The sequence below is a fragment of the Dermacentor albipictus genome, chromosome 10 (assembly GCF_038994185.2).
Source record: "Dermacentor albipictus isolate Rhodes 1998 colony chromosome 10, USDA_Dalb.pri_finalv2, whole genome shotgun sequence".
NCBI lineage: Eukaryota > Metazoa > Arthropoda > Arachnida > Ixodida > Ixodidae > Dermacentor > Dermacentor albipictus.
The window spans coordinates 51,181,230-51,209,071 of record NC_091830.1 but is presented as its reverse complement, the minus strand read 5'-3'; the positions used below and the strand labels follow the sequence as shown (position 1 = coordinate 51,209,071).

At 42.9% G+C, this 27,842-nt stretch overlaps 1 protein-coding gene across 1 annotated transcript; it reads right to left on the bottom strand.

Annotated features, from left to right (window-relative positions):
• Window positions 1-4,138: 4,138 nt before the first annotated feature.
• sotv (exostosin glycosyltransferase sotv) lies at window positions 4,139-27,778 on the bottom strand. The gene is made up of 11 exons (XM_070528022.1): window positions 27,675-27,778; window positions 25,631-25,955; window positions 22,108-22,305; window positions 20,092-20,295; window positions 18,567-18,759; window positions 17,685-17,824; window positions 16,476-16,701; window positions 15,375-15,558; window positions 12,709-12,875; window positions 11,800-11,943; window positions 4,139-10,753 (listed from the first exon to the last, which is right to left on the bottom strand). The coding sequence occupies exons 2-11, from the start codon at window positions 25,930-25,932 to the stop codon at window positions 10,403-10,405; spliced, it is 2,109 nt and encodes a 702-aa protein (XP_070384123.1). The 5' UTR covers window positions 25,933-25,955; window positions 27,675-27,778; the 3' UTR covers window positions 4,139-10,402.
• Window positions 27,779-27,842: the final 64 nt, after the last annotated feature.

Sequence of the window (27,842 nt, the reverse complement as noted above, 5' to 3'; positions counted from 1 at the left end):
CTGGAGATTGTGACAGGCAGCGCATGGGTGACGTGTGGGCACGATTCACAGCAGCCGCTGCAGAAAGACCTTCACTCATGCAGCAATCGTTGGACGTGCTCTCCATATGCCATCGGTGAGCAGACAGCGCTGACGGTGCGCCCCTCTGGTGGCATCTTGTAGCGGCCGTCGCGAGTCTTGTGCGGGACTATGCTTTTATTCTCACACTGTGCTCCACGTTCAATTTCACCTTTCACTGTGCTCATTCACTCGGTTACGCCGAGGGACAACGCCGACGCTCGCTGCAGGAACGGGCACCTTAAAGGACCCTTACCAAGCCACACAGCAAACTTTGGTTATATACTGGAAGTTGTTACGTGTCCTCTAGAAAGCGCTCTGCCACAAAAATTTTTCAAATCTGCTCTTTAATAGCGTAGATATATTTTAGTGCCATGAACGGATGATTTCAGGAGGCGAGCTTCACTGCCAAGTGAGTCACTTTCTCCACTTGCCCCATCTAGCCTCCGCTATCAAAATTCCTTCCATGCGTTTTCCCATACCGGACCTCAAGGATCACGTGATCCATACGTCACGGGCCCCACCTTCATTTTTTTTCTCTCCTCGATTTTCTTATCCATACATACTGAATTCTTTTTTTTTTCAAGAATTCTGAAAGTGTAATAGACATTATAAGAATGCAGTTTTCACAGAAATATGCAAAAAGCCATGGGATCTGGATAAAAGCCATGGATACCAAAACATTTTATTGCAAAAATAGTCGCACTCATCGCTAACAAGTGGTGCTTCAGTTGTTTTGCTACAGCACCATCTGCCTGTGACAAATGTAACTATTCTGGCAGTTTTTTTCGTGTTAAAGAAATTCCTTTTTTTTTCTGGGTGCCTGTGAAAAACGATATTATCGTGCTGCCTATGCACTTAAATTACAGTTGACCATCTATAAAATGAACACACATTATGGATTATCGGGCATAACAAAGTAAATGACTTGATTTCTTTGCATATCTATGTATGCTTAACTACGTCAGAAATAACAAAGTATTTTCATGGCAAATGCGGCTTTATTGTAATGAGGCACGAGTGTATTAAATATTTACTTCTAATGTCTTTGTATTCCACGGGTCATCACAAACCTTCAGGCAGTGTATACGTCGTTGGTCCTGATGGATGCTGTGCCAAGTAGAGCGATGACAAGGTAGTGGAAAGTGCCCAGAGAGGAGCCAAGGGGAGGTAGTGCGATTGTTGACATAATCACTGGAGAGGAAAACAAAGGCATCAGCCAGGAGAACACAGGGGGAGGGAGCAGAAAACTTGGGGGAAAAAAGACTAGCGCCGTGATTTGAGAGGAGCTAGTACTAGCTTCACCCTCGGAGCCACCGAATTCTCTTGGCACGCGCCAAGAGAATGCTGAGAGACAGTGGAAAATCTCCGGAGGAGCGGAGAGCCATGGTTGGGTGGAGTGAGCGCCGATGTCACCCTTAGAGCCACTGAAAGAAGTCTAATGGGCGGCCCGAGAGCCATGAGGAGAGGAGAGCCACGATTGGATGGCGCAAGCTCTGACGTCCCTTTCGGAGACGCTTGGAGAAGTCTAACATGCGCAGAGGGAGCGGAAAATCCCCGAAGAGGAGAGCCGTGATAGGGTGAAACAAGCGCTTACGTCATCCTCAAAGCTACCGAGAGAAATCTAAAGGCCACGTGCCGAGAGAAGGTGAAGAGACAGTGGAAAATCCCGAAGAGGAGAGCCGCGATTGGGCGGAGTGAGCGCTGACGTCGCCCTCAAAGCCACTAAGAGGGCACGCACCATGAGAAAGATGGCGCGGGGACAGTTGCAGATTTCCGGAGGAAGGGAGAGCCATGATTGGATGGAGCGCGCAGGATTCATGCCGCTGGTACCAGGAGATGAGCCACAATGTGGCAAACGGTGGCGTGCTGCGAAGACATGAAAGCAATGTGCCTCGCGTTTAGAGCGGCAAAGCATCGACGCAAGAGGGGCGCAACAGATGAAGGGCATGCCTCGCTTCAATGTCAAGATGTGGAGGGTATGCAACAGCAACAGAGGCAAGAACATAAGACAAGGTAATTTGCTTTCTATTACTCTTGGCTGATGTGCCATATGGTAACCATACAAGATGTTTCAGTGAACACTTTCAAAAATCTTTAAAGGTTGCCTGTGGCAGATATCACAGTTCTTGTTCATAAGCTGGTCTACTCGAAGAGGCAGACATTGCACTAAAGCTTGAAGTTCATAATCGGCTAATTAACAAAAGTTCACTGTTTAAGTTTTGACTAATTACCTTATGGCCCATATTGCAACTTACAAATTCTAGCCGTGGAGTTCGCAAGGCGGATCCACTTGGAACGAATTCTCAGGATGAGACCAGTTTCGAGATATTAATTTCCCAATTTTGTGGAGAAATGCCTTGGCGTTCAAAGTTAAAGTTCACAAAACGTCTTTTTATGCATTGAAGCACACAAGTAACTGGAACGCCAATGTGTTTCTCTGTAAAGTTGGGGAATCGTCTTGGAAATGGCATCTGAAACTGGGATACGCCTTGCGAACTCCACAGCTAGAATTTGTAAATTGCACTATGCATAACGTAATTAGTTAAAAAGTTAGTGAATTTATGTTAATTAGTCGATTTTGAATTTCAATTTTCTGCGCAAGTAGTGTCTGCCACTTCGAGTAGACCACCTCAAGAATAAAAATTGAGCTATCTGCCACAGGCCACCTATAAAATATTTTGAAAGTGCTCGCTGAGACACCCTCTATAAGAATGGTAATGGTCTTTTTTTAGGTCAGCATTGAAGATAAGAAAAATTTAAGGCATTTACACATAATAGGAGCATCAGTTCCAGGTTGTCTTCATTTTAGATAGAGTTTGGCGAAATTCTCACTTTTGCAACCTTCTGAAGTGAGATGCCTTTACAACTCTGTACAGCTTCTACAGCTGATTCACCTGCATTTAAGAGCATTTTATGCAGTTAGATGTAGTTATTGCACCGATAAGAAGATTTCTATCTCTTTTCATCACCACTAGCAAGCTGGAAGCTACACAGGGGCTAAGCATCTCGCTGGCAAGAAGGCTCGTCGTGTCACCCTGTAGCAGCCGCAGCATCTATGCTACGCAGCTGCGCCTAAGTGTTGTGTGTAGACCGGCAATGCAAAGATAAAGTTTCTGTCTTCGTAAAGTTCTGTCTTCTTGAGGTTGCAGACATATGTTTAACTTACTTACCTAAAGAAATAGCAACAGTATTACCGAGAATGTTCTCGCAATCACAAAATCAGCGAGCAGCTATTGGTGGGCTTTGTTGCTTGTGACGATGACACTGCAAAAGCAAGACCAAGCGATGTTTTGCCGTTTTTGGCACAAGTTTGTAAATTCCCTGCTGCATGCAGTGCAACAATATTTGGCTTAGATGTTCGCATGAGCCTCTTCTACAGATCGACAACGTTTCCTTACAATGTTAAAAAAACTGTTCAGGGCCCCTTTAATGTCCATTTAACTCATTTGGTCTGGTGATTCTGGTAGGAACCGATGCTTCTCAAGAAATATCTGACACAATGAAAAAAAAACAAAAAAGAAAAATCATAAATATTAGTGCTAGCACTTTAGTTACGTAATTTGTTGACTTGGCGCAGCAGATTAACATAGCTCGCTTGATAGTATTCACAAACATCGGTGCATTGTATCATGCTGAAATTATGACATTGCGTTACAGTTGCAACCTGATGCCTAAGGCAGATCCCTCATCTTGGGTGGCATAGAATCGGTTTCCAGATCATTTGTGGCTATAACTTCACACTACCGCTATTGTGAATTAAGTACAAAGAGCCAAATGCTGGCACCAATGCCTTGAGCTGTTGGCAATTCACGAGAAAAGACTTCTATAGGCTGCCGAAAGCTTCATAAAAAAATATATTTATTTTTGCCTGTTTTCCTGTACTTTTTGGATTTTTGTCATTCATATATGCACACAACATTAAGTTTTCACTTCACTGACAGAATTTTGACCAAAAAATTTTAAAGGAAGTATATTTGGCACCTGAAAATTACCGACACCTTTATTCCTGGTGCACATAAACTGTGCAGTGTAATGGGCAAAATCTTAATCTCTAAGTGCACAAAGAGAGACAAGGACATTCAAAAACAAGAACGCTCTGTTTTTATTTGTGAACATGTTAACAACTTCATCGCACTTTCTTTGGTTGCTTTGTGCACAAAGCCTGTTGACAATCCCGGCAGCACCGTTTTGTTGCCATTCTTTATAACAACCGTATTGCACAGCGCTGAGAAGTAGTATTACATACACACCAGTGATATGTGTCGGTGGGGCAAGTTTCCTAAAACAACGCCTACGCTAACACTCGCGACATCATTTCATCATCATTCATACATGTGTGTAGTCTCAGTGACTTGATAACGAGATGACACGCAGTACACAAAAGGGATACAGCCGAACCTCGTTATAGTGAACACGGACAGCACGAATGACCTGATATATTGAAGTACATCTAAAATTTAGCAGGCCATGCTTTAGATCCACGAATATTTGACTGCTATAATGAAAATGCATGATTGGAAACAATATTGGTTACACAGAGGCAAACATTTGCTCGCTTGCAGCTCAAGACATGGATTCTGGTGGCAAAAATGTCAAGTACTGAGCCCAACTCAAAACATAACGTTCTGGACGCCCATGCATGTCTTGGCCAGCGGCTTGGCTTGGCTGGCCCCTAGACAGCAAGCCAAATTGCCGATCCCGTGTGATCATATAGGTTGCACGGTTGTTCGACGAGCGCGCAAAAGGCGTTTGTAATTTATCGTCGCTCGTGTGCCACATATCAGTACAGCAAACTGACGGGCCATTGAGATCAGCCTGTCACAGGCATCCTGCCTACGTTTTGTTTCACATAGACCCAATTGTGACTTTTTTTTTTGCTAACGCAATGCATTTAAGCTCATAATGAAGTTTGATATAATGAACGTGTCCTTGTGTTGCGTATAACAGGGTTCGACTTACTATGATAGAGAAAATATCTACTTCACAAACAAGCCAACCAACAAGCAGTGAAATCGAGTAGCTATAGTATAACAGATCTATAAAAATGTATTACTAGGAATAAAAATGCAAGGTAGAGGAGGAAAAAAATTTGTTCCACAATATGGAATGCACGAAGAAAGGAACATAGTGTAGAGCTGAGAAAATGTTCACTTCAAGAAATGCCTGCAACATTAACTCAACGCTTTTCTTATGTATTGCACATTACATCTTAAAATAAAGATGTTTCTAAAAGGCTGATAGTACATTATTTAAAGAGGCACCAAAGGAAACTATTCAGTCAAGTTAGATCAATAGATTACTTGTCTAGGAGTCTATCACTGTTTTTTGGGTGCCAATATATGATTTTGTTGCTGACATCACATGAGAAGCACCATACTCCAAAATAGGCGGCACCACTCTGATTTTCAATTTTTGTTATTTCCTCACTACAAATGATGAATTCATTATTATGGAAGCCTAAGCTTTCAATCTAGCTCGACTCAATATTTCCATTTGGTGCCTCTCGCAAGGAAGAACAAATGACATTGCTTGACTCTAGTGAGCTTTAGATTCAAAATTAACATTTTGGTGCAGAAAGCATAACATTCTGTCTATGTTCACCATTTTCTAGAACACAAAATGTGTTTTGGGCACAGAAAGCTGTGAAGAAAAGGTACTTTGCGAGTGTTGAGAGTTATTTCATTGCAGGCAAAACGACGTCCCTACAAGAATGACAATATTTAAGACAGTAATCAAAGTCGTTTGAGATAAGATAGAACAGCGTAGAAGTTCACCACCATGGAGTTCTCAAAGTGTTATGGAATGCTTTCTTTTGAACACACATAATTAATGGCACACTTATCAGTAGCATAAGTAAGCGTTTTCTGGTAACCCATGAGTTCACCATGCTTTCTTTAAAAATAGCCTCATTTGTTCACGTTGGAAAATTGTCATTCGTTCAAAGATATGTATTTCAGTGTAAAATTGAAGATTACCTTATGTCTGCTACACCTGCTATGGTACCTAATTAGCTCGTCTTAGAAAAAAAAATAACTCATTTGCTCCATCATGATATGCTGTGACAAGATGGCTGTGACTAATTGACTCATACATCTGGGAATTGTGATGCACATGTCTGGTAAGCCAAACCAACATACACAATTATGAAGCTAATGAGCATTTTTTGTGAGTTGCACGGTTGAAAAAGAAAACGACTGGCAGAGATCACACAGAAATAACGAAATATAGCTCTAAGCCTGAAATAGATAGTAAGCTAAGAATGATTAGCCTTGGTAACAGAATGAGTACGCAGTATTGAAATGAGACATGGACCACTTTTAAACAGGCAGTCCACCTACAGAGCTTGCATATTTGTGTGCTAGCTCACGAATCGCATCTTAGTCTTTCTTATTTAAGGCAACATGACACTACCTACCTGCCTTGTCCACATCGATTGCAATGACCAACATTTGTGGAAGAAACGTTGCCTTTCCGTTCAGCAGTAACCAGCACCAAATGCAACACTGTATGCTACAGTAAAGTCTGAGAGTCTGGAAAAGATTGAAGGAGAGAACTCATCCACATTAACTGCAGAGTATCTGTGAAGTAAGCTCACAGGGGTGGTTATGGAGCACCTCCTCTCTTCAAATGCAAATCAAACACGCCTGAACACAATTTGTTGCATAAAAGGTAATTAAAGGCTAAGATGTGCAAGGCTTCCCAAAGTACACGACAAAAGCAGGTCAGCAACACATCCAAAAACTGCCGAGAATGACCTGCACAACATTTTTTGTTTCCTCATCCAGAAGCATTGACAAGTTGCTAGGCATGCAGTCTTAGCGTGATATACCGCTCTGTTGCCAACGGCTTGAACGGCGCAAAAGATAAAGCACTGAAATGACACTTGCAGTTTGGTGTAAAGCCCTATGGGTGCAGCTGATTCGCCACAAAAATGCACTGAACTGTCGGAATCACGTGAATTCCTGCGCCGAGATAACACTACACGCTTGCCGATTCAGCGGACAGCGCTGATGCCGTAAGTAGTGGCAATAAGTGCAGCAAGTAAAAAGCTGATAGTGAAATTGTAAAGACAATACAAAGTGCCAGTTGCAAAACAAGCACTTACTAGTGACAGCGATGGCTACAAGAAAGCCCTTAGAAGTCAAGCAAAGCTGAACTGATGGTCAAGTAAATCACTTTTCTTATACTGAGTCATACAACGAATACTGCAATACTGTTTTAAAATGTATGCTGCTAAACCATGACCAAACATCCATTTTCACATCTCCTGCTAAACTGCCGTTAGACTCGTAACATGAAGCCTATGCCAGATTCAGCTGGATGAAACATTCAAACAATGTCACGTGCACTTCAGTCAATAAAGCTTAAAAAATATTTTCACTCCTGCATCATTTCATTGTGTATTCAAGTGGTGTTTCGCTGTATTAGGCAAGATAAGTAAAGTCCAGTGAATGAACTGTCATAACAGATAACACTTAAGAACCAGCAAAAGGTTTTTTAAGTATACTGCCCACTTCAAACTCGCAGAAACCCGCACAAAACTCGTGAACCACAGAACACAGTGGCATTTGCACTTGATCATAAGCTGCCAAGTCAACAAAAAATATCGCTGCTTTTCTGGCTTTCTCACTGGGGCGGCTAATGCCTTTTCGCTTATGGCCTTCCAAAGCCAGCAGATTTCATCTGTCCCACATGCACAAGCTGCCAAATACTTTTTTCCTTTCCACTCAATGTCTACATAAAAGAAGGCTGGAACTGGCCCAGTGAGTTCAACGAGCTGCCCCAAGCCTTGTTCACCGGTTAAGACAACTGCTGTTCCACAGAACAGAACAAAATTAATGCATGCAGTATGATACACACGCACACAAAGCTAAAAGTGATAACTAGCATCAGGTGGTTATCACAGGAATGACAGTTTTTTTTAAACTATGATTGCTTTCAATGTTTTACAGCTGTCCAGTTCAGTCAGGGATGGATGGAATTCCTACAAATTCCTATAGTCTTACACACTGAAATAGATGACGCTGTACAGGTAACGTGATAACATCTGTTGCACGTGCCATCAAGCATAACACTTTAGGCAGCGTGTCATGCGACGCCACGCATTTTAGGACAACTTGCTTACCAATTAACTATAGAGGTTACTGCAAAAGAAAGCAGTTGCAGAAAAACGTAGCTTAATAGAGGCAGACGCAAGTGCAGTCTCAAGATGGATCATGCATCGGAGCACCAATGTTCTCTTAAAAACAAGGATGGCGCCTATCTCGCAGCACATGCATGCGTGCATGAACCAGGACTGCATGATATAAAAACACTGGGTAGAAGCAAAGATATGACAGCCCACAAGTTCATAAAGAGACAAAGCATTGCTTGTATCGGTGATATGCCTGCACTGCTACTCTCTTATCAAATTAATCTTTTTTTGCCGACGAGTCACGATATCGTTGTTGGATAACGGGCTACCATTAGGTAAGCGCATGCCTGTCCTGCCACTACATGTTGCCTCGTACTTCGAAATAAACTAGTTGTAAGCTGTGAAATACAACTACTCATCTTTCGTGCCTCTGTGTTGAGCTACGTTTTTCTCGAATGAAGAATCAAGTGTTGCTGAATGCAGTTCAGTTCCTCAAACAGCAAACAAGCTTTGCAGGTGAGGAAAAATGTGCACCATTCTAGCTATCAAGCTCGAGATCACGGCCAGACTGGATAGGCTGCTTTCACTATCTGAATTAGCTAGGTGTGGTTGCAGTGTGGCACCATATTAAGCAATGACTGGAAGCAGTCTAAGCTGTGTTCGATTCCCAGGCAAACTTCACCTTAACTACAAAGTTTGCTGTTCGAAGAACAGAGCTGGATTTCTTGGTTATCACTGTGCTCTTGTACATATTAATTTTGCCCAACAGCAGCTGTCCATCTGGAAGCACTACATCATAATGTAGACAGTTTGACAAGCTATTTAGTAGCTTTTCACTTTAGATGCCACAGCTTTGCATTATGTGTTGGAGCCAGAAACTGCTCTGTGAAGCTTTGACATCGCCTATACCTCAGAACCGAACAGTTGTAACACACCAAATTGTCACACATGCACACAGGCAAATTCTACCTCAACTGCAACGTTTCCTGTTCAAGTAAGCAAGCTAACTTTTCCTCAAAGTAGTCTACTACCACGTAAGAGAGGGAAAATTTTCCTTTTTTTTTTTTCGGAACTCCTTTCACCTGTTGGAATCCTTCTGCCGTGTTGGTACATTACAATGCTCCGTGAATCCACATGAGACGTGCATGCCATCGGAGGAAATCTAATCTCCAGTTGAACAGTTTCATCTCGTTGGCGAACCGCACTGCAGGGTACAACGGCCCCTAAGTCGTCGCTTTCGTGGACCTTGTGACAGATGGTGCCTCATGATGTCCAGTGTAGTGGTTTTCCATGCACCTGCAACGTGCCGGTCCACAACTGGCAGTCTCCGGGAGGGTGAGTTCCAGTCACAGGTAAGCTTTTCCACCCAAATCACAAGCCTACTCTTACAAAAGTGAATTTGAACAGTCTGTAGGCTACCTACAGGCGTGTCATCATTGCCAGACGGCTATCATAGTCATAAAGGGTTAAAGAGCTAGATTATTTGTTATGAAGACCACTGATTGTTTGGCTATGCTTTCGTGTTTGACGCGCCTCTGGGCAAGTATTCTGTTTGTTTATTGCAGGGGCAATATATATATGTGTGTATGTGTGTGCGTGTGTGTGTGTGTGTGTGTACGCTGCCGCATATTCGTAGACTGTCCTGCCTCCGTATGCACTTATAACACTTTCCCATGTGCAATATCTATGTTTGTATACATAAATGTTTTCACAAGGAGTGTTTCCTTTGGCCTGCTGACAGTTCATAGAGTTCTGCATGCTTTGTTTTCACAAAGTCTATTTACAATATTCAGAAAAGCAAACTACAAGGCCAGAAGTAGATAGGCTATTATATATAGTCAGTCCATAGACTTCGCAGAAAAAGTGTTAGTTTTCTGCAGACTGTCCAAAATTTTTTATAAGGGAGTGGCACTGAACATTGCCCAATACAATTGAACCTCAATATAACAAATTGTTGTATATAACTAAGTTTATCTGAAATCTGTCTTGCCAATATCGGGATGTAATCTGATATAAAATCTGGCATAACAAAGTTGTTTTCATCTGACTTCACTACAATAAGGTCTGGCTGTAGTTTGCTTCTCAAAAAAATTGTCTTCGAAGCCCACAGGATCGGCACTAAACTCGATAGACTCCACTGAAATGTGTCTATAGACACTCCACAGACAATCCAAACAAATTTTTGTAAGAGTGGCATAACACACTGCCTTATAGGCTGCCCAAGTTGGAGAACCTTTTCAGCTTCTCGGGGAAGTTGTCCTTGAAGAGCACGGGATCAGCCCTAAACTCTACAGTCTTCAACGGCATCCCACCAAAGGCCTTCGTGAAGATGTTGACGCACTCCGAGCGGGCTGCCATGTGCTGAAGGTCGTTAGAAAGGTTGTCGAGCCTGGCACACTCCGGGCACTTGAACTTCTTGCGGGGGGCGACCTTGATCGGAGCCTTGCCCGTGATGTTGGCGACGAGAAAGTTCATGGCGATGTCCTCGCAGTTCATCCGGTCGTCGACCCAGCGCCGGATGTCGGCTGGAAGCCGGTCGAAGTATTCGTGGCTGTAGTGCTGCGGGATTTTTCACCACGTTTATGAAATGGCAATTGGAGTGTGAATTGGAGAAAAAGGAAGGCGCAAGAGTACAGACGAGAAAGTAGGCACAATCATTCAAAATACTTAACTGTAACATGGTCGTCTTCATAAAACAAATCTGCCATATAGATTCATTCCTTCAGATTGACATTGTCGACATTCATTCCTTCAGATTGGCTGTGGCTTGTCTTTAGATTTACAATGATGCGCAGTACTTTCACTTTTAAATGTCAGTGGTATGGCTTATTATACATGAATAATATAAATGTCTAAATGTGCAATCATAATTGTGTCAAAATATTGGCCACAAATCACTTGTAGGCACACATCTATAGTTAGGTTTCTGCAAATAGTGAATCACTGTTGTACTCTTAAAGCGACATTAATGAGGAGTATGAATCAAAAGTGCATTGGTAAATTACACTTAAGGGGTACTACTATAAACATAAGTCTTAATGTGAGCCGAGTCTTCGTAAGCCAGAAAAGATGCAAACGAGAAAGACAAGTAGCACCATCAGCCTGAATTTCCTGCAACAGACCTTCATGACCTTCATGGTGTCACAGATTTTGAGAGCATCTGTCCAAAACTAGACAACTGTTCACCGACAAATGAACATTACCTTGCATTCTAAATGATGCAGTTGACCTCACAGTTCTTTAGAACATTTATGCCACAAAAACGACCTAAACAGGCAGCACTACCAAAAACAAAACAAAATTTAAAAATAAAATCTGTGAAGATAAGCAAAAATCTACGACGCCACAGTGATGTACAGAAATAAAAGCTTGCGTTTAAAATTTTGAAGAAAGGGAAAAACTAGACCCCCATTTTCAATCTATATAATCAACCTTTTTTCGCCAAATATGAAAGTGAATAATGGCTTTGAAAAAAATACTTTAGCAGTCCAATTTAGCACTGATCTTTTTGTGCACCTTTAACTATTCATAAGGCATCACTTGAGATTGAATGCACCTGTCGTTAAAACTCCGCGGAATGGCAAATGAAACAAAATTATGTTTACCTTGTGGTAAAATGCTGCACCAGTAAGCACCATGGAAATGTCGTTTGTCCACTCCGACTCGTACTTCCAGAGGGAAGTGGTGTTGTCCCACAGATGAACACGAGACGGGAAACCGACTATTCGGTCTGGGAACTCTCTCCAGACCTGTTGGTTTAGTTTAGGGGAGAAAGAACACATGCATGCTTAATGCAAGCTCGAGACGGTTAGATGTGATTTGAACATCAGCCACAGGCGCAGTCCATGTATGAGAAACTTCCAGCACCCGGGGTATGGCAAAGTACAGCCTCCAAGATTAGAAGGCGTGATTAGAGGTTGTGGCGTGGTATTTGGACACCACTTATTGAAGTTTTCGTTTCGCATTTTGATAGCTCAAAATGCCGATTTAAGCCAGGGAATCTTAACGCCAAGCCATAGTAATGCTTTTGACAGACTAAAGCGAAATTTCAGTCGAGTTAGTCCAGAATAATTTTTAACTGATAAGTATGTTACTAATCAATTTCAATTAACTCATAACTCAATTAACATGTCATAGTATTCTATACTTAATGTACTCTCCATGGCCAGAAATAAAAATTATTAGGTTGTTATAATTTTCTTTGATGTGGAATTGAGTTTGGCCTTCCTGCGTTTTTAAGTGCCTGAACACGAGAATAAGCGAAGGTATGAACACTAACGCACACATATCCAAACAAACAAACACACACACAAGCACAAACAAGGGGTTTGCTGGCTCATGTTGCAAAACGATGAAACAGTGCTAAAAGGTCACAAACCAAGACAAGAAAATAAATACCCAACACATATGCTGACTCATTGTATGTGTTTTTCTTTATGTTGTGGTCCACGTTCCTTGCAAAGTTTCTTCGGTCTATGACACAGATGGAATTATAGGATAAAAAAAAACTAGACCTCAAATCCGAATTCCAGTTCGTCCGAGGTGAGCATCAGGATGTCGTCATCGATGGCGAGCACAGCTTCTGTCTCAATGTCCTTGTACGGGTAGAAGCGGTTGCTCAGCTTATTGGCCTTTGTCCTTATCACCTTCAGTGGCTTGCTCAGTTTTGGCCAGGCAGACGCTGCATCACAGAACATCGCAGAGAGAGAAGAAACAATGTGTGCACTGGCTCCACTCACAGATGTGAACAATAGGGGTGTTATAAAACTGGAAATTTCGGATATGAATCGAATGGTCTCTGTCTGTTATTCGTGTCTTGCCATTTGATTAAGGAAATTCATAATTAAACTTGCTAATGGTTTTCTGTGACTGAAAAGCACAACATGACCATGGTTGTTAGTGCCTGTCAAGTGAAAAAAAAAATACTGCAAAGCCACTTCAAATGTGTCTTGTTAATCCATCACTAGCAAAAATACTGAACCAATACTGAGAGGCACTGGTTTTGGTGATATTGCGTGAAGCAGCATACATTTTTTTTCCATGTTATCTTGCGGTTACCTGATCAGAATGCTTCTTGCTTTGTCAGTTTGGGCAAAATAGTTTTTAGTGCATTTTGACATGGTCACATTAAATGTAGTGCTTTCCCTCTCGCTTTTAAGGAAATATGTACAGCACTATTCCGCTCAACATTCAAAGCCAAATTATTCAGAATACTAATATTCGTTTTGAAACTTTTGCTACTTGAGCCTCCCTAGTAAGCGCAAGTCCAGATGTTCACCTTAGTCTGATCACACAGCTGTTTTGCGTTTTCAAAAGCCCAATTCAGGATCTCATTTCCCAACTCCTCACACGTGTACAGCAAGCACGCTCAACTAACATAACTGACGTCCACCGCAAACTCCCACGAAGAAATTCAACCCAAGTTGCGTTCAACATCATCTATACACTCGGTGTAACGTCATGCCCTTTTTTTTTCCATGCCAATCTTAACCTTAAAAACTGTTGTTGCGAGCAATAGACTTTTCGTAACTGTAAAGCTAGCTTTCCTGCAAGGCAGTTAAACCAAACTAATGGCGGCGTAGTCGTTTTCGCAAACAGCGTGTGCTAGCACAGTTTGCTTGTATGAGGACATAAAAAAATGTAGACGTGGCTCTCTTGATGAGACCATGTGCAAGAGACAAGCTGCAGCATGTAAAGCTAGCACATTGTCTTCACTTGAAGGACGACTGGCGCTGCAATTAGTTGGGCAAACGTGCAATGCAGAGAAGTGCACTTGCAAACTGTGAAGAGGATCTATTAGACCAAGTTCTCCTAATTGTATCTAATTGTAATTGTATCCTAATTGTAAGTGTATCTTGGGATTGGCCCTTTAGTGTGACAGCAGTTAAAAGCTTGACACTCGGCCTACTGTGCCCGTCTGCTTGTCCTTTCCATCGTGGTGTCATTGTCGGACCCCATCTTGACCACGAAGTACAAAATTTTATCCACTGCCACCACTGGAATTTGAGCTTAACCAACTGAGCTGTTGTGCGGCATTCGCACTTGGTCATATGTGTGGAGATTTAGGCGCCGCCATTACTGTCAGAGTGGCAGCAAGTGCGCGTGTATTTTGGAGGCCACAGTAGATGAATAACGTAGCTGATGAACGCAAATGCTCTGCACGTTTCACAGGTATGGTTCCTGAAAAGGGGGAGGTGTCTACTGTGAGAGAGAGCCTGCTGCTGTCACAGTAAATTTTATTGATTGGTTGATTGATTTGCTTGTTTACTACTGACAGTGTGACTACCAGGCCTTAGGCAGGAGTGGGTGGTATTACAGTCGAACCCACTTATACTGATAACCGGTTATAGCGATATATTGAATGTAACAATGAGCAGATGATGTACCGTCAACTTTTGTGTGTTCTATGGCAAAATTAAGCCACTTACTACAATGCTCCCCATGTTGCACTATCGTTTATAACTTGCAACTGGCTACCGGCAACTGGCAAATCTGGCCACTGGGTGCGTGAGCCAAAAGGAGAAAGAATGCGAAATCCTTGCGAACCGATTAAAAATGCGAGCGGCCGCACCCGCCCACGTGCCGCACACTCTGCATGGCATGCCTTCGCCACATGCCACCGTACACCGTACACATTGCCAGCCTCACACGCCATTCTCCCGCCTCCTACTCCTCTGTGTGCCGACATCAGCACGGGCGTGTGGGGCAAAGGTGTGCGGCGAGCGGGTGGGTGTGGCTGCTCCTGTTTGCTTTCTTTCTTTTGAAGGATTTCCCGTCTTTTTTTTTTCTTTTCTCATCATGCACACACCCAGTAGCCAGTTTAACTGTGGATTGTGCGATTTTTAAATATTATGTTAATGTTAAAAAAAAAGACATCCATATATCACAAGAGCTGAAGCATAGCGCGAACACAGTGCAGAATGAAAAAAAAAGAAGCAAAATAGTCTAGAGATAGAGGAATTGCTGAAGCACGGTGATCTCCACAAATACCTCCATTGGAATGCGGCCAAAATGGCTGGGGTTCAATCCCACAACCTCGAGCTCGGAAGCAAAACGCAAAGCAACCAGGCCACCGAAAACTGAGCTGCATGTCAAACTTTTAACGAAGACTGCACGCAGTCGAGAAGAGCGTGCCGCTAACGGGTCAGAGCACGGCCAAAGCGGAATCAGCAGCTCTCACCGGGCGGTGGCGATTTCCGTTGGTTGTTCCAGACCACGACGACCTTGACCAGGCTGGGCACTTGGGTCAGCTGCTGGACGACCTTGAAGAGGCTGTTGACCCGGTCGTAGGTGAGCACCACGGCAGTGAAGCCACGACTCCGTGGGGCCACAAACGGAATCGCGAAAGGGGCTGGCGGCACAAGCTGTAATTTGTGGGCTCGAATAAGTTTGTTCAAAGGCGTTGGTAATTTTATTCTCGAGTTTGATGGTTACTGAATACTGTCTTATCATATTTCTTGTCTGGCAGTTACGTATTCTTTAAACTTGTACTGCCTTTTTAACCCACTAGTACTACACTTCTACTCGAGATGGCGCGGTATGACATTTTACTGGTCTTATTTTATCATGCCTGAATTTTTTTTTTTTGCCCTTCCTGCAACATTCATATAGGATTGCCAGTATGTACAAATAAAATAAAATAAATAAATAGACATCCTACTCATAAAGCTTCTGAATTTGTAAATACCATATTCTGAAGAATTGAAAATACAAATCTAGTTTCCTAGAACAATGTGTAGTTTTTAAGGCATCACGAACTTTGATGATGATTTGTTTACCAAAGTATGAACAGTACACATATAACATACTGGCACACCAGAATGATTAAGAATTTATGAAATGTGCAATAAAGAAAAACGAGTTCAGAAATTCCAGTAAATCTCTTTGGCAATTAAGAAAACTGATCAACTTCAAAAACTTTAGGTCATGAAAATAATCAAACATGCTAATCAAAGTGCACTCTACGATAGTTTATCTTTAAGAATTACAATAGTATCTGTTGCAGAACCAGATGTGTCACTCTTGTAAAATTGGGAAATCGGCACAGTCAGGGTTATGACAAAAAAAGCGAGCAATGTGATGTATGAAAAATATAAACTTTTATGAGTTGAGCTCATCAGTACACAATGCCAAGTTTCACCAAAACTTACTCACCAATAAATTCACGAGCCATGTCTCTCTTAAGTAAACTTAAGTCATTATCATCACTACTTAAACTGAATTTCAGATGTTCTTTAACTAAAAAAATCACCGAAGCCGAGCAGAGGAACCGATGTCGTACCCCAGGTGGCAAGTCATTCCAATCTTCGTAACCCTTGGCAACATGTGGGAACAGGCGGTCATTGATTATCTCCAGCGTCGTCATGGCGATCCGTTCCATGCTGCTGAAGTAGCGCTCCCAAAACAGCAAAACTTGGGACCTCATCTCTGAAATCCTGGCCTCAGAGAAGTCCTTCAGAATGCCAACAACATCTTCCAGTTCATCTTCGCGAATTCGTACAGCAGCCCTGCAGGAAGCGGACAGGATTATTAAAGAAAGAATATGATAGTGGAGATGACAATGGAGTGCTAACAATTTGTTAACATATTGTGTAATGCACCGAGATGGGCTTGTGGGTGTTGTCCACAAAACTATGGTCACGATGAAGGTTTAGCAACATGGGTTTAGTTCAGAGGTTTCCCGCACCATTTAACCCCCGAAACTCAATGTATCAGTTAATATACGCCAAGTTCGGTACCTGAAAATGCTGATTCTAGCACAGGAAGCTAGACGCAAAACTGAAAGTAGCGTTACTTATGTGCAGAAGCAAAGTTCTGGTTGCGGATGGCTCAAAAAAAAGAAAAAAAGGAATTGCTACTTCATTAAAGAATACACATCCTTGTTTTATAGATAAGAAATAAATGCGAACAAGTTGATTTAATATTCTTTGGATTTAATATAAAAAATAATTGGTGTCCACGGAGATGTCCGAAATGCTGGAAGTTCTCGTACACTATCAGGTTGCCTTAGACAATATGGTGAACTTTCCCGCAAGTGGCATTGCTGAGCAGGCAGTGTTTGGAAACAGTGAGGATTCAGTAAAAAAAAAAGAGATTGTGGCAAGGATAGCACCACTCACTTGTGCACTCCTGCCTTATTTCCACTTCAAGGGCAGCTTCTGCCGTACTGTGCGAGTCAAACGAGATGCGTGGGAAAGTGAGCTTGCGAAATTTCCCGTATCCCGTATGAGACAATTGTAAGAAAGCTCTAGAAAATCGGGCACTTTACAATAAAGTCGTCAATAGGTGGCAGGCATGCTCACCATACCCACGCCTCCTCTCCGCAGTCCAACCCCCTCAGCATTGAAAAACTTGTCCGATTCAACAAACAAGGCTTCGTCTTTTGTAAAATGAGAAACACACCGAGAAGACAAGAAAATGCTCTTCAGAATCCAAGTGCCCGAACTGCACGCTTCTTCTAGCTTTTACCGAGCAAAGGGAGGAGACCTGCCTTTTCCAGTCGAGCACCTCCGAGAAAGGCATCACGTACTCATCCGCGACCACGACGGGAATGCAGCCGGCAGAGAGCGAATCGGAGAGCGCCATCTGGCCGAGCCTGGCCGCTCGAATGACCAGGCAGAATTTGCCCTCCTGCGATTGAGAAATAGAAGATTTCTCACTAGTCTTTGTTCCAGTACAGGCCTGGGGAGACCCTTTCCTAACACACATAGACCTTGTACATTTCCAAATACTATTTCAGACTATTAAAAGCAGGAGATTCGAGACACAATGATGATTTGCACTATCCAAGCTAGTGCTAGTGGCAAGTGCTAGTGGCAAGTGCCAGTGGCAAGCAAGTGCTAGTGGTGGAAATCAGAATTTGCGCAATAGCCACTAATACAGTAAAACCTCATCACAAAAAAAAGGGGGAACACAAATAAGTAAATCTAAGATGTTTCTCACCAATACCAGCATGTAATGAACAAATGCTTATTCAATATAACAAAGGCATATAACAAAACTCATAACAGTGTTTTTGACACACTCAATTGAAGTTTCAATTGTGGCTAGGATAGAAAGAACCTATCATTATTTACTAAGTAATTTTGACCTCAATACTGTAGCATTTTTTTTTCTGTTTTGTATGAATGTACTCTTCGTGTTGACATTCAGTCATTTTGATTTTCCTTGATGTGGTATGGTCTTTGAGCGTTGCCCCATCAGAATGCAGCTGCTGCAGTCGGGAATCAAACCTACAACCTCCTGTCCAGCAGCAAAACGCCATAATCACTAAGCCACCGTGGCCGATAAGCTGTGCCCATATTTTGCACTGCAATGACCGACAAACCTCATCCATGACTTTGTTCAGCAGGAGTCATAAGAAAAGGCTCACCGTCAGGATGTCTGGATATTTGTAGTGTCTGTTGCCGTGACAACGCAAACTGTGGCTGTTGCCGCCTGAGGCACGGCCACAGCTGGTGAGATTCAACACATCGTGGTGCGTCTTCGCCAACGACGCCGTCACAGAGCGGAATTCGAAGTGAATGCCCGGCTGGGCCGATATCAGCAACCATGGCCGGTCTGACCTATTTGTGGAGAAGGAAACAATGGGTGAGAAATGTTAAAGGACTGTGTGACGTGACTTTTATAAAACGTTAAGTAGCGGCACACATTAACCAAGTTGTGTAAGCTCTATCATATGCTTCTCGCACGCAAGTAGTAAGGTTGGGAAGTGTTTATATTATATATTTTAATTGGGTACCAGAACTGGTGCTGAAACATTATCGTCAACATTATTGTTATGTGACACAGAGCAAAATTTGCTGACACTGTGTACCAATGCAGCTAGGTATGCTGACAAAGCAGAGCGGGCAATGGGATAAGATATTAAGAAATTTGCTAACATAGGATTGATTCAGCTGGCGCAAGGAAGCAGTAATTGGTGCTTAGAAAGACAAAGTTAATCTAGCTGGCTAGGGTTTATGTTAGAAAAAGTAAGGCGTGCAAGACAGGGACACATGAGGAAAACGGACAGTGCAAATGGTAACACCGTCCATCTCCCTCCTCCTGAGTCTGTGTCTGCAAGCCTAACTTTTTCTAACACTTCTATTTCTTCATCCTACAGTGGATAGAAAATACCGCATTTACTCACATTAGGTCCACCCTCGTGTAAGGCTTGACCCTTACATAGAAATAAAACGCTTTACTAGGCATCACAGGCACACCCACGTGCATGGCCTCCGAGACTGCACTGGCGTGCCGTTTGCAATCTCAGAGGCTGTGCACACATGCTGGTTAATTCCCACAGCCCACTATTAGCACCAGTTACAGTCTCGCCAATGATGGCACTGTCATGGTCGCCATATCCTGACGGATCGTGGTCACGTGGCATGCATCCATCATCCACGTGTTGGCCGCGTTGAGGTGCATTGCTTAGCAGGTTTAGCTGTATCATACTTTTATGTGCATCAAGAGGGCGCTGCTGCAGGCATTTAGCACGTGGATTCTGAACGCATGGTTTTCAGTTTCGTTTGAGACTGTCGCCAAGAGCTTTGTATTGATGCGAATCTAATGGATGGCACTGAAAATGACCAGCTTTGGGAGATCGCTGATTCGGCAAGCTCATAAAACAACGAGGAAAGGACGACCGAATAAACGTGTCCATAATCAGCCACTAGCGGTTGCATTATTTTGTGTAGCAGATTAACCGCAGTTGGAAGCTCCAGTGAGTAGTCACAAGCCTACTTTGTGTAAAGCCCGCACCCTGTGAAAAAATGGTGTAAGAAGAGTGCAAGCCCCACACGAGTAAATATGACAATGACAATGACGATGATGCTGGCAAGTATGCCACTTCACCATGCATCAATGAGAAATTTCGGCTTCAACTGCCACATCCATGAGAAAGTATTTCCTAGTACCTTCTCGCAAGCGATGGGTCGAGGTGATACATGGCTGGATTGAAGACTGGAATGCTGATGTCGTGGGACCTGCGGAAAGTCCACGAATCAAAGCCCCCGCCCGCCACCATAGCTTGAGCAGTGTTGACTTCGAGCGACGTCTCGTAGCTTGGCAACATTCCGGGCAGCATGTTGAAGAGCAGGTGGTTGGTGCCATTGTCCCAGCTGAACGAGAAAGTAAAATCGGACGTGGAGACTTTCAACGAGTATGTTCCTCCCCGTAACCGTGTAATGTCAAACGTATCACACATTCTGGGATTTCAGTTTCAGTTTTTTGATGCGACTGAAATGTTTTACACAATAAGTAACTCTAGGAGGTCCCATAGTCAAAGACTGGGGAGGGACCTCCCCAGTCCCACATGCCAAAACCACAATCTGATTATGAGGCACGCCGTAGGGCGGCGGGAGCTACTGATTAATTTTTACCACTTGGGGTTCTCTGACTTGTACCCGGATCAAAGTGAACAACAATTTCTTACATTTTGCCCCCATCCAAATGCGCCCACCACGGTCGAGACTGTACTAGCGAGCTCACGTATCACATACGCTATGCCGAGTTTGATACCTCAAAATTCTGATTCAAGCACACCAAACTTAACACATAGCTCATATATGTGAACATCGTTGTAATGTGACAGGATATAACGAAATAATGGATATAATGAAGCAAATGCAATTCCCCTTGACATCCCCATAGAGATCCATATATTTGAAACCATGCTGGTGCCCATCCATTTCTATGGGCCCAAACCTTCGTAATTTCAATCGTAAAATTGGCTTTTGCCGGATAATTCGAACATCACCAGGCAGCCTGACCCCTACGGTGACCCCAATAGCAACCCAACCCCTTTACTGGCGACGTCTGTCTCGGCAGAGCTTCGGGGATATTAATGTGTTGAACATCCATAGAAAATGCCTATTTCGGGCATGCACAGGAAGATTTTCAAGCAACAATGGTTGGTCACAATGTCTGATTACGGCATTTAGTCGATACTAATTGGGGCCTTTCTTTTTCCAAATGAAGTTAAACTGTGCAGTGTGAATGAAGATGTATTTTTTAAAGCTTGTAACCCCCTCTGCTATAGCTCCTTCAGGCAAAGCGGGGAAATATATGAATAAAAAAAAAAACTGAAAAGCTTGTTCGCAATGTTTGCATGCTTTACCGCATAACACAGATGCAGTGAAGCTGACTTTAAGATGCTGGCCATCCACTATGCAACACATATTAGACCTTTGTCCATATTTTCTAGCTGAAAAATCAGGTGCGTGTTAGATTGCTACTTTATTTAGAAGTGTTAATGCTATCTCAATGTTAGATTTCTACTTTGTACACACACAACGCAGGCATATGTTTGATACAGGGGTGTGTTAGAAACAGGCAAATACTGTCGAATGAATCAGCAGTGTGTATTACCGTTTCTTCTGCACTTTGTTCACTTCTACCTGCCAGTAACGCAATCAATTTTGGCGGTCTCATCAGGATCGAATTAACAGAAGCTGACTGTATTACACAAACACATTTTTTATTTCATCATATGGACTTAAGCTTGAATGTACAATTCCATAAAACCTAAAATGTAATGGTGGACCACTAGAGTTCCACCAGGGTTTACACTCAGAGTGTGACAGTTTGTCATTTGCTTTTGTTTATTCTTGCTTGAGCACTGTAGGTGAGTAACCTCTATTCAAAGATGTAGTATGTGTAAATGGAAACGTTTTATGAAGATATTCTTATGCTGAACCTTCATCTGGCGCAGCCATAACCGCAGTTTAGGCCAAGTCACAGTCGAGACAAATCCCAGCTCACCCACATACCGGCATTCTCACGGCAGCCCAGCGCCCACTAGGAAACTCGCATAGATGGTGGCACCCCCCCCCCCCCAGATTTCCCTCCAGGTAACAATTGCAACAAAACTGTCTATAAGCAAAGGCATATAATAAAAAAAACATAAGCCAGTGAAACAAAAGAAACCTTACTGTGGCAGAGAGTTCAATATCTGTGAAATCGCATTCAGGTTGAGGCTATCTTGATTCAGTAGGTCCAGCGAAGGAATGAAGAGGCAGGCCTTGGAAGGATCAGAGGTGTAGAATCTGGACTGCTGGACAGCTTCCAAGAGTGCCATGAATTCTCTGGAAGCATGGTGAGTCAGTTCCTTCCCGTGTTCATCGACGAAGCTGTAAAGCAACAACAACGACATCAATGAACAGGTCGTATTTAAAGTAAAACTGATGAGTAACACCATGTCAGGTCAGATGGGTGAAGCACTGTTTCGAAACTCTCAATTTCACTCATCTGGCAAAAGAATGTTTGTTGTTACTGGAAGAAATTATTAATGCATCTGTTAATCTTGAATTTCCTCGGGAAGGCCAACATCACATAACAGTGTTGTCTTATATTTAAGCTTCGGCACAGGAAAGTTTCTCAAAATTTGCGAGGTCGAGTCTCTGGTTCTGGTGAAATGCAACATTACCTTTTGTTTTTGATAAGCAACTAACCAGTAGTAGTAAGTAGTAATTTATTGTATTTGAAAGAACACAAGGAGGGGGTTGCAAGCATTGCAACTATTTCCTTTTTCCAGCGGACACCCAAACTATCCCACTGCCATGAAAAAAAAAAGACATTGGCAAAGGAAAGTTACAATAATAGGGATGTAAAAGAACATAGCAGGACATACATTATAAGAGACGGGCGTAACTAGATGCAGCAGATGCTGTCAAAATCCATGGTGTTGCAGAGAGTTGACGTAGAAACTCTAAGCCACTTGAAAAATGTGCCCTCATTCAATTAAAGGGTTGATCCAGGAGACAAATTCAGGGACCGTGATAGAAGCAAGCACTGAGGAAATAAAGCTACGAGCCGCATAACGAAAAATAACATTAGGAAGTTCTAATTCTGTGGTTTTACATGGCAAAGCCACAATTTGATTATGAGGCATGCCATAGGGTGGCACTTCAGACTAACTTTGAACGCCCAGGATCTTTTGACATGCATCTAATGCCTGGCACTCGAGCATTTTTGCATTCCACCCTTATTGGAATGCGGCGGCCAGGAGTAGAATCATAACCTTGACCTCGAGCTTAGCAGCGCAACGTCACAGCTGCTGGGTTATCTCAGCTGGTAAGCTGCAATACTCTAATGTTGCTGCACAAAACAAAGGCACGTTGTTGGGGTAGTTGCTGCTTGCTTAACCCCTTCAGTTAGGAATCATGACCAAGAGTTTTCGAGACTTTCCAAATATATATATATCTTCTTGGAAACATGGTGCAAACTTTGCAGAAAAATATGCTGGACCTGCAACAGGAATGTTTAGGTAGCGTCAGGCTAGTCGTCATAATTACAAAAAAATTAATTGGTTGCAAATATAAACATCATATATATCATGATACAAAATTGAGTGGTAAGAAAAGAAAAAAAGAAAGTTGACTAAATATTTATGCTTACATGGATAAGGCTGCGGAGAAAAGGGAAATAAAATATGAAACACATTTGGCAAAGTTGCTGTACAATAAAGGTATTATAAGCAAAGCAACAGTCTTGCAACTTTTTATGATACATGCTAGTATGGTAACACAGCAACAAAAATACCATAGTTGGGCAAATTTGACCTACAGCTTAACCTTTTTTTCTAATTCTGTTCAGGAACTTCTGTTAATAGGGAAACTTGGCGACTTCCTTGCCAGCTAGTTCTGTACTTTCCCAGTGGCAACATTAATTACTCTTTCAAAAAACTCTGTTTCAAACTCTGTTCTTAAGTGACACTTCGGATATCTTGGAACTACAGTCAATCACTTAGCCTTCGTCTTGCTTTTTGAGTATCCGTTTATAACTTCGTGGCAATTTCTCAAATGCTGCAGATGCTTAACATTTGCTCATAATTGTCTGTACTTTCTAAGAAGCTCGAACTTTTCTGCTACAAGTTCCTGAATCTTTATTATAATTTCCTGTTTGCATGTGCAGATAAAGATGGCTGCTGACAATTCTACCAGCCGAGGGACTTGTGATACCTCAACGGGACACCAGAAGGCAACACTACATCAGTTTACACTGGTAAATTATTTTTTCCCAAAACCTCATCATCACCAATTCAGCGGCAAAATACTGACTAATGGAGAAAATCAACTTGAAACTCCCCTTTACTTTCTTTTTCTAAATGCACACCAAAACATCAGTGCCTTCCTGCAAGTCATCACGACGTCACAGACGTCAAAGTGTATTCTCGTATCCCCACCATTCTAGCACGAAACAGGTTGTCGAAACTTGCCGTGCAGAGTTTTTGGCTCGTTTATGATGCAGTGTGATGTTTCACTAAAAAGAAGTTAACTAGGCCCAATGAGAGAATGCCAAAATCCATGATGTCACAGTGCGTTGGCGAGGGAACTCAGGCCTGGCCACCAACATTCTTTCGCTTTTGCGCCTTTCCTAGCTTACCAAGCCTCGGCTCAAATTAAAAGTGGGCTAATTTACATTTTCAAAGTGTAATTCAGTAACACAGCTTGAATTAATGGGTAGGTTTAGCTCTGGGCTGCTGTCTGAACACATGGCAATGGAGAAATAGTTTTTGCTTGGCAATGGGTGCACCCACTTTGACGAGGTTTATTGCATTTAAAAGAAAAAGTTAAAATCTGGTGGGTGCAGGAAGTGGAATATTGATTCAGGTAATAAATTTGTGGATAAAGATTCTTGAAAATTGCATGATTTAGAAAACCGAAACTATCAAGCTTAAAACACCCTTACCTGGCAATAAAAAAAAAAATTTATCACAATTCTGTAAACAGCACCTAATAGTACATACAAAGTGGGCAAAATCACTGTATTATACACTGCTTTGAAATGCACATCATTAACTTGGGAGCGGGACTTTTACTAAACCCTTGTAAGCACTGCAACAAATTCATGCAAGATTTAAATTTATATATAAAATTTTTCTGCTTTAGATGCTTTAAAAGATGCAGTTTGTAAGAATGACGATACTATGTTTCTGATAAGTAGAATTTGTAAACCAAGCTTTTATTTTTATTTCAACACACTCATATTTTGGAAAATAAAGAAATTGAAGGCCCTAAACCAAAATTATGTTCCCTACAGTCACCAGAACTTAACTTTCTTCACAAGCAACAAATTTCACTTAAATCAGTCTAGTGGTCGTCTCATAAAAGCATTTGTGCATTTTACATGTATTTGAATAGGCAGCATCAGAGTAGGCACCGAGCTAAAGCTTTCTGTTGATGCTTCCCTTTAGTGTCCTTTTAACCTTATAGCATCTCGTCGACTAAAACTAAACTGCAGGATTTACCATCCCGTAACAGCATGGTGGCCTATTATGACCCATGCCACAGTGAAGGGTTCCGGATTGACTTTGACCAACCGAGGTTCTATAATGCGTGCCCAAACCTAAGCACATGAACATTTTTTTGCATTCTGCCTCCCTCGGAACACGGCCTCAGTGGCCAAGGATCAAACACGAGCTCGTAGCAATCTTGCTGCCTGCTGCCAACTTACTTGAATATCGGGTAGACATACACCGTGGCCCGATCGTGCCTGTGGCCACACTTGTAAACGTCGAAGCACGTGTAGTAGGAGCAAGAGTCAATTCTTGGCTCTGCCAACGGGCTGCTCGATGGTACGACGACACGAGGAGACGATTCCAGAAACCGCGGGATGAATTCGGTCTCTCGTTTCCGCCTCTCGAAAGGCGCGAGCAGCAGCAAGGCACACCCAACGAGCGCAGTGGCGGTCAGGACATAACAGGCCGCTGAAGCCGCGGTACAGGCCTTCCGAGGTGGGCTTGCGTTTTTATTCATGGCTCCGTGCCAGTCGTAACACCCTGTAATTGAGCAGAGGGTGAAAAAACGTGCATCGGGACAATGCAAGGTACTGGTTATTGTGCTCACTCATCACCGCAGCTAATAGAACTGTCTCGCAACGAGTATGACTATGCCAGCAATGCCGCAAAGCATGTCGTTAGTAGTAGCAGTTCTTAGAGGGCTCAAGGGCAACTTTGGTAAGAAGCATGTTGTGTCTGTACGAGACTTGCTTGGCCCTTGAGATCACAAGCACAGGAGATGAGAATGAAAAAGATTCTAGAATAGGAGTGGGGTTAAGACAAGACGCACCGCTCTCCCCCTACCACCCAACTTTCCCCTAAAACTCATTGGAAAAATCTACAATGCATTGCCCTCGGCATTCCTCTCAATGTTGCCTTGAATCCAAGTACAGCGAGAACCTGCTAAGGACTACTGTCATCATGGTGTCGAGCATGTGCTCCGCATGCGGTAAAATTGGTCATTTTTCACATGTTACACATGTCGGTTTTATATCTTTATCATACAAGCATTTTTGATCCCATAAAAATTCTAAAGCCCGTTCGAAACGCTGCCTACATGGTACTTCAACATGATCCTGTTTGATCTGTTGAAGTACCAGGTACGATTTATTGGCATCATCTAACCCAGATGCCAATAAATCTGCCCCCCTTCTAAATAAAAAGGAAGCTGTAGTTGACAAAAGTGCTTCTTACTGAGTAGAAGTTATGTATATGGAAACAGCTAGCAAGATAGGTCAAATTTCTTGTGGGAGGTGGACGGAATTGAAATGTCAGATTCGTGTGGCGATCGCAAGCACGGACTTGCAATTGCACACGTGACATTAGACAATCATAATGCTAAACATTGCGACTAAACAATAATTATTCCGCGGGAAAAACTTATGTTTTGCGTCTGCCGGCTCATATATAACTATGTAAAGCTAGGGTACGTACCGAATGCAGCCCTTGATTGCGCTCGAAAATTTCAACTGCAACTGACGAAACGTGATTGAGTCTATATAACAATCGCAATCAAACGCGCCTGGAAATGAGCCCATGGCAGCGCTCGATCTGCATCGAGTTCGATCGCAATTGACTCTAGCGTTCTCGAAGGTGTCCGCGTGAAATGTGTGCGCAAAAAAGCACTCTGCTAGCAGTGCAACATTCACACTTGCGAAGGAGCGTTTTGTGAGGGACAGGGGCACAAGTTTGAATATGAATTACCAGCTCTGTTAAGTCCACGCAGTGCGAACCAAGGCTTCTATTGCAGCCCGTTGGCCGTACTTCCGACGACCGTACGAAAGTGAATGACCCAACTGCGCTAACGAACTTGGCCGCAAGCCTCGGCAGGGGATTCGTGCGATGACGGCTGCGCCCAAAGCGACCCAACAGCGGATCCTTCATCCATCAAACTTGACATCTAGTTGCACGATAGGCATCACGTATACCTTCTGGACACAAGCGCTCGCACGTGTCACCGGTACATACTGCGCAATCTGCGGAACAGGTTAGGAACATGTATTTGTTCAACTTAAAGACCGTTAATGGCGCCTCGGGCAGCAAAAAAGTCCAACGCGGATTGCAGTTTCGGTTTTGTGCGCACACCCAGTGCTGACAGGCGCGCCCGAGACCGCTCTGATCTTGCTTAGAGGAAAAGCTCGCGTAATACTCCTCGCTGAAAGATCGTTCTTTCACGCACCCCTCATCCAGACGTGCCTTGTAAAAACTGCGTGGACTCACCGTCATCGAGCAAACGCTGGCGATTTTAGCGGCCACAAATTTACATGATCTGTACCGCGACGGTGCGATGCTGCTGCTTCGAATGGCCGACTTACTGATGCAGACGCTCGGAGAGTGCGCCAGTTTCGCAATCGATTTAAACCGTATCGTTGTCATCTAGAGTTCCTT